Source organism: Anarrhichthys ocellatus, unplaced genomic scaffold (assembly GCF_004355925.1).
Source record: "Anarrhichthys ocellatus isolate YVR2014 unplaced genomic scaffold, GSC_Weel_1.0 scaffold617, whole genome shotgun sequence".
NCBI lineage: Eukaryota > Metazoa > Chordata > Actinopteri > Perciformes > Anarhichadidae > Anarrhichthys > Anarrhichthys ocellatus.
In genome coordinates this window covers 1-7,201 of record NW_022280591.1, presented here as the reverse complement: position 1 = coordinate 7,201, position 7,201 = coordinate 1, and the positions used below count along the sequence as shown (strand labels likewise).

At 41.4% G+C, this 7,201-nt stretch overlaps 1 protein-coding gene across 3 annotated transcripts in view; it reads left to right on the top strand.

Annotated features, from left to right (window-relative positions):
• The window catches only part of LOC116376802 (inositol 1,4,5-trisphosphate receptor type 3-like), a 25,231-nt gene extending 18,038 nt beyond the window's left edge, over window positions 1-7,193 (top strand). For 2 of the 3 annotated variants that reach the window (XM_031838284.1, XM_031838285.1), the window contains exons 25-36: window positions 110-235; window positions 769-894; window positions 1,642-1,762; window positions 1,972-2,153; window positions 2,786-2,934; window positions 3,034-3,142; window positions 3,423-3,516; window positions 5,058-5,233; window positions 5,343-5,502; window positions 6,145-6,362; window positions 6,691-6,891; window positions 6,971-7,192. In XM_031838284.1, coding sequence (XP_031694144.1) covers window positions 110-235; window positions 769-894; window positions 1,642-1,762; window positions 1,972-2,153; window positions 2,786-2,934; window positions 3,034-3,142; window positions 3,423-3,516; window positions 5,058-5,233; window positions 5,343-5,502; window positions 6,145-6,362; window positions 6,691-6,891; window positions 6,971-7,126 — 1,818 coding nt within the window. In that variant the 3' untranslated portion in view covers window positions 7,127-7,192. Of the gene's footprint in view, window positions 1-109; window positions 236-768; window positions 895-1,641; window positions 1,763-1,971; window positions 2,154-2,785; window positions 2,935-3,033; window positions 3,143-3,422; window positions 3,517-5,057; window positions 5,234-5,342; window positions 5,503-6,144; window positions 6,363-6,690; window positions 6,892-6,970 lie in introns of all 3 variants that reach the window. The other variant, XM_031838283.1, reaches the window with a different exon arrangement.
• Window positions 7,194-7,201: the final 8 nt, after the last annotated feature.

Here is a 7,201-nt window from a genome sequence, read left to right as displayed (position 1 = left end):
TACCTGTTTGTCTCTCTACCTATCACTCTCTCTACCTGTCTGTCTCTATACCTGTCTGTCTGTCTCTCTACCTGTCTGTCTCTCTACCTGTCTGTTTCTCTGTCTCCAGGTGAAGGTGGCCTATGTGAACTTTGTGAATCACTGCTACGTGGACACAGAGGTGGAGATGAAGGAAATCTACACATCGAATCACATCTGGAAGCTGTTTGAGGACTTCACAGTGGACATGGCCAGGGTAACAGCACTGTACTGGTGACTATTATTAATGCAACCACGGAAATGTTGTCAAGTACAAAGTACTCAGTAAATACAGTAATACTGTTACTTCTCACATTTGAATCAGTTATTACTGGCCAGTGGTGGGCTAAGGCTAAGTGAGGGGCAGGGGCAAAAATATAAGAAGGGCACCAGCATGCAGAAAGTACTCCACTGGAAGGGCATCGTAGAGGGCCCTTCATCATGTTTTCTCCACTGGAAGGGCATCATAGAGGGCCCTTCATCACGTTTTCTCCACTGGAAGGGCATCGTAGAGGGCCCTTCATCATGTTTTCTCCACTGGAAGGGCATCATAGAGGGCCCTTCATCATGTTTTCTCCACTGGAAGGGCATCGTAGAGGGCCCTTCATCACGTTTTCTCCACTGGAGGAGGCCTGGAGAGTCCATGTTTGCTGTTGTTTTGGAATATGTGGCAACCCTGAATTCACCAGTGCTGTTGGTCTACACACAGCTGTTAATATGTTTCTCTGATTTCTTGTGTTTCCTTTGCAGGTTTGTAATAAACGAGAGAAACGTCTCTCTGATCCCATCCTGGAGAAATACATCATCAACGTGGTCTTTGACACCATCATCGCCTTCTTCAGCTCCCCTTTCTCTGAAAACAGCACGTCTCTGCAGGTGAGGACCTCGATGCACTTTGGTGACAAAACACCATTCAAATGTCACAATAACATCAGGTGGTCATCTTCAAGCCAGAGCAGAGGTTGGGTTTCAGGTTCTTCAAACTAAAAAATTAATATTATTTCCAGCATTCATACATTTGTATATGAATGTAGCAAGAATAAATATAAATGACATTGGTACTTTCCATAAATGCTGCATAATTTGCTGTATCATTGATGTACCAACTTTACTATGAACAATCTTTACTACCTCGTCTTTAATAAAGTTGAGTTCAACCTATTTTTAGGAAAATATTTAATTCACTTTTACCCAAACATGCAGAAGAAGTAAATATGGTATATTGTAGGAGCGTGGAAACAAACGAGTAGGTGAGTATTCCTTTTGGCTGCACACTTTGTGGCCGTTTATTTCCATCCAAAACACATCACTCACACTTACCTCCTGCTACCCTTAACCCCTCTTGTCACCAGCGTTACGCCCCTTCTCTTAAAGGGCACCCGTGAATTCGGTCCTTTAGTCCCCTACAGTATATCGTATATAGAAGAAATCCTATTCCATCACTGTTAAATCGGAGCTGCTTCATTGGGACTTGTTAAATAGAAATGTCACTTTGGGAGTAAAGTAGAGACACCAAATCTGTGGCAGTCAGTTGTGCTCAAACCCTTAAAAGCTGCAAGACTTTTGTTTACTGGTAAATAAGTGTGGTTGGTTTAGATTTCCATTTCTCTCTCTTTCTGTCAGACTCATCACACCATCATGACTCATCTGCTTCAGTCGTCTGTCCGACTGTTGGACTGTCCCTGGCTGCAGCAGCAGCATCGAGGACAAGTGGAGACCTGCATCAAGACCCTCGCTATGACCGGTAACACACTGTTCTGGCTCCAAGTAACTTACATAAGCACAAACCTGAGGTGCCTAACTTGAGTGTTTAAGTATTTCTACTTTTACTTAAGTAGAAGTTCTGAATACTTCTTCCTCCCACATCGATTGATTATTTCTCTTTCTAGCTCATAGAAAGAGATTCTTCTCTCTGTTACAATGACCTGGAGTTTTGTTATTGTCCTCCTTCAGCTAAGAGTCGGTCCATCTCTCTTCCTCTGGACCTGGAGGCTCAGATCAGCACCATGTTGTCCAGTTCTGCTCTCAACTCTCTGTCCCGCTCCAACCCCAACTACAAATCCTCCTCCCGCTCCACCAGACCCATCGCTCCCAGCAACCCGTGGGACTACAAGAACATCATCGAGAAACTGCAGGTACACAAGACTCAACTCAGAAAGTACAAGTATGAAGACTAGCCCGGGAAACTTCCCACAGGTACAGAACTGATAGAAGCTGTGGGCCGGAATGTTCCAGCCTGAATATGATGGATAAGAAGTATAGAATGAGTCAAGAAGAAAATATGCAAATATGCCCATTTTATTGTTTTATTTAATATATTCAACCAGGGAGTCCTCATTGAGGTTAACAATCTCTTTTTAAAGACAAATCACATCAAACAGATTACAGAACAAAATTATAAAGAAATGAATACAAATTTAAAAGAAATCTGATTAAAGACTTTATCATAGAAACAACTTCAAAATGAGCTGTTTAGAGCTGTTAAAGGTTTAGCATTAATATGCTATTTATTTATTTATATGTTTGTAATGTATTGATATTGTTATTATATTTCATATCTTGTAAAAACTTATTGTCAATAATAATAATAATAATATTTATATATTCAACAAATCAAAGTTTGCCCAAATATGCCAGGAATCTGAGGTCTTGTCAGTTTCCGACCTCTGGTTCCATTATGTTGAGTTACCGTGAACATTATTGTGTGTGTGTGTGTGTGTGTGTGTGTTTGTGTTTGTGTGTGTGTGTGTGTGTGTGTGTTCCTCAGGACATCATCAACACTCTGGAGGAGCGTCTGAAGCCGCTGGTGAACGCTGAGCTGTCGGTGTTGGTGGACGTCCTCCACCAGCCGGAGCTGCTGTTCCTGGAGGGAACCGATGCCCGACAACGCTGCGAGTCTGGAGGATTCATCTCCAAGTAGGTCCAGGTTCTCAGAGTCCAAAGTCTACTGCAGCACTGACACACGGACACGGACATGGACAGAGGGATGATGGGAAAATCTGTTTGTGTTTGTAGGCTGATCCAGCACACCAAAGCGTTGATGAGTGCGGAGGAGAAGTTGTGTATCAAAGTTCTGAGAACTCTTCAGGAGATGCTGATCAGGACTCTGGACTTTGATGAAAAGGTCAACTAACCTACTAACCTACTAACTATTCTAAAGAAGAGAACTACAAGTACCATCCTGCTCAGAGACACCATGTGTAGATGTAGTAAATCTCTAGTCATATGAAAAGGGAGTTTGCCCAATTGTCTCATTTTTTATTAAACAAAAAGGTTATAATAATTCATAACCATAATCATGTAAGATGTAATGTAAGATCATATAGGAGCTTCTAAACATGGAATGATGGCTGTCAACTGTGACACGATGGAGGGTGAAGTGACCTGCTGTCGTGTCGTTTCAGGGAATTTCACTGCGGAAGGTTTTACTGCAGAACTACTTGTTTCCAAACAAGAAGAACAACCTGAAGAACGAGCTGGCTGACCTGGGAGCTTCAGGTACGCTGCTCTCACTCACACCTTCTGTCATCGGTAGCGTCACAGCGTGGAGTCAAGTTCCAACTAGACTACAGGTTGACCAGGCGGGATTAAATCCAACATGCTGTGAAAGAATGTATCAGATGCTCTGAATGTGAAGTTAGAGAGAAGAAGGAACAAGACTTCATGAAAGCATCACTAATAGATTCAGAGTTAACTCATCTTCATTGTTTTACTCTTAACAAACATTGAGATGATAATCGATATTTCAGAATTATTATTATTAGATTTTGTAATTTAAAATAATGACTTTATAAATGATATATTGTATCATAGCTGATAATAACAAGTACATTCTGATCACATTAGTAAAGTAGTTATTAATAGCTTATTGTTGCACACAACAGTTTATATAATATATAAAGTATTTGTTAATGATTATCTTATCATTGGTAAAACATCTATAAACATTTCATAGCTAGATGGACCAGAAACAAATGATAAGCCAATAACAAAGTATCTTATTCATGTTGATAGATGCTTTATAACGTAGTTATTAACAATGTAACGCAGTAATATCTGTCTAAATGTCTGTAGATGCAGTATTAATGAACCATCTAACAAAGTACTAACTAAATGAAATACAATGTAAACATTATTGTTTAATTCATTATCACTTCATTGTGTGTTAATAATTAAAGAAGTATTAACTAAAGATCAATTAACTATCAATTGACCATTTATAAATGATGGTTATTATAACGTGTTATCCCCGACGATGTACTGTGAAGAACTCCGGGGACAATATGTCAGACCACATGTCCCGGTACAGAAGGTGGCAGTATGCACCTTATAATAAACAGGTTACAGCCTGCAATAATAGCAACAGAAGAAGAAGAAGTCATCCCAGACAGGAAGAGGAAGCACAGGTCTGCTCACAGGTGGAACCTTCTTCTGTATTTCTGTCTGTTTGAGGTTAAACTTTGGTGCTTTAATGAGCTCTGAAGCTGAAGATCCTCTGATCAGATGGTGAGCTTCAGCAGGTCGTCTGTTTTCTTCACTCAAATAATGTCAATAACCTACCGACTAATGCCACCAACATGTTTCATACAAGACGTTAGGACTACTTTACATGCAGAGGAACACGGAGGAGAACTAACAGTGATTCAACCGTCTGACAGACTGAGGAACAATATTATTTCATCTCTCATAACTGGACTAAAGCGTTTGAGCAGTCGAGCTCTCAGCCAAACCAAGATGCTTTCTGATTGATTCAGAAGTTAATAACAGGATCTGTGTTTCTCCTAAGACAGTAAATACGTTGTGATATGTAAATATGCAAATGAGGCATTATGTAAACGGTAACTTTTGGTGAATTAAGGAGAAATCTACAGACGTAAAGAGACAAAGTAGTGAAATGAATGTTTTCTTTCCACGAGTCTGAAAGAAGACGAGTTATGGAAGAGAAATAGAACAAAATGATGAGAACTATGTAATAGCTTGTCGCGTCTCGCCTTCATATCTTCAGCTTAAAACATATTTGATTTATTATTTGTGATCAGGCGTGGAGCAGGAGCGGGACTGGGCGGCGGTGGCTGCAGTTCAGTGTCGTCTGGACAGAGAAGGAGGAACCAAACTGTTCACCGATCTGGTCATGAGCTCCAAGAATGACAAGATCTTCCAGGAGTGCATCCAGCTGGCCATCTGTCTGCTGGAGGGAGGAAACACCGAGATACAGGTGGGTCACAACCACAGGGAACCCGTAAAAACAAGAAGCGTTGAACATGAACTCTCAGATAGAAGCTGAAGCTCTGCGATGAACCCGGTGTTTAAACGTTCTCCTGCAGAACTCCTTCTACAAACTGATGATGGGAGACAACAAGTCAGAGAAGTTCTTCAAGGTTCTTCATGACCGGATGAAGGAAGCTCAGACGGATATCAAAGCTACCGTCTCTGTTAATGTTGGAGAGATGACGCACAAGGCCAACGAGAAGGACCTGGAGACCAGTGAGACTGCTTTTAGTTTCATTGTCGGCTTGTTGGCTTTTTCTTTCGTTGATAGTCGTTCTGTTGTCTCCTGTGATTCTGAGAGTTTCACTGTTAACGACATGTGTTAAAGCACTTGTTAACCTCACTGTTAAAGAGTGATATATTATTTGTAACTGCATTTTAACAAGTCAAGAATTGCTGTTAAAATAAAAGATTTCTCTATTTTGAGAAGAAAAGTTGTAATATTTTGAGGAAATATATTATATATTAATATATTTCAAAAAATATTTGTTGCAATATGTCAACTTTTAATTAACAATTTTATGAAATATTATGACATCTTTTATTATTTCATCATTCTCCTTTTTCTCTTATTCTGGAATAATTTAAATACTTATTTTTCCTAACAGCAACCCTGATATTGTTTATAATAATAATAATGTATTGTATTTGGAACAGTACGTTCTCAGCTCAGGTGTGTTGTTGTCTATTTGCATTTCTTTTGCCTCGTGAAATGTTTTATTTTGAAAAGCCTGAGAAACTAAATGTAGGATTCTTTTAGATATTTGAATCTGTTTATTGAATCTAATCTGAGTTCATGAGTTCCTAGACAGAGATCAGAGGTTAGAACCAGCTGAGAGTGATGCACACTTTGAACAGGTGGCTCTGCAGCGTTAGTGCTTCCTGGGACAGGAAGTCATCCGTTGTTGGTCCAGGGCCAGTCCATCGCCCCGGTGACGGGCGCCTCCGCCATACCAGTCCAGCCAGTAGCAGAGGAGAGGGAGGTGGAGATGGAGATGGGACCAGCTGTGACCATCATGAAGCCGATCCTGAGGTTCCTCCAGCTGCTCTGTGAGAACCACAACCACGACCTACAGGTGAACAAATAACCATCACTGAGCCGGGGTTAACGAGAGATCGGCGTTCAGACGGATACCGGTCTCATGTGTGTTCAGTACGGGGCTGAAGTCAGGACATGGTTAGCTTAGCTTAGCATAGAGACAAGGAAAGACTGGAAACGTTTTGACACACAAACTGAAGAAATGTAAAAACGACAAGAACAAGAAATATCTCCCCATAATTCAGTTGGATTGTAGATGAATTTGGTCCATAAATGAAGCTGTAAAACACAAATAGAAGCTGAGCCGATAAAGTCAGTCAATCAGAAGAATAACACGCAGCCTTTTTGACTTTGCGTGTTTCTAGAACTTCCTGCGTTGCCAGAACAATAAGGCCAACTACAACCTGGTGTGTGAGACTCTTCAGTTCCTGGACATCATGTGTGGAAGCACCACCGGAGGCCTGGGCCTGCTGGGCCTCTACATCAACGAATCAAACGTCCACCTGATCACTCAGACCCTGGAGACCCTCACCGAGTACTGCCAGGGCCCCTGCCAGGAGAACCAGGTAGACCGGTTCATCATTATAGAGGCAGGGAGACTCACCATGAACATGGACGCTCAATCTCTTTGTGTGTGTGTTGCAGACGTGCATCGTGACCCACGAGTCCAACGGCATCGACATCATCACAGCGCTGATCCTGAATGACATCAGTCCTCTGTGTCGATATCGGATGGAGATGGTGCTCCAGCTGAAGGTACGCTGGTCCACGTGCACATACAGTGTTGGCTGTCTAAGGTAGCGAATGACCAGATGAATCCGTGAGGTCATACCGAGTGAAGTCAAAGCTTCATGTGTTAAAGCTGCATTCTCTCTA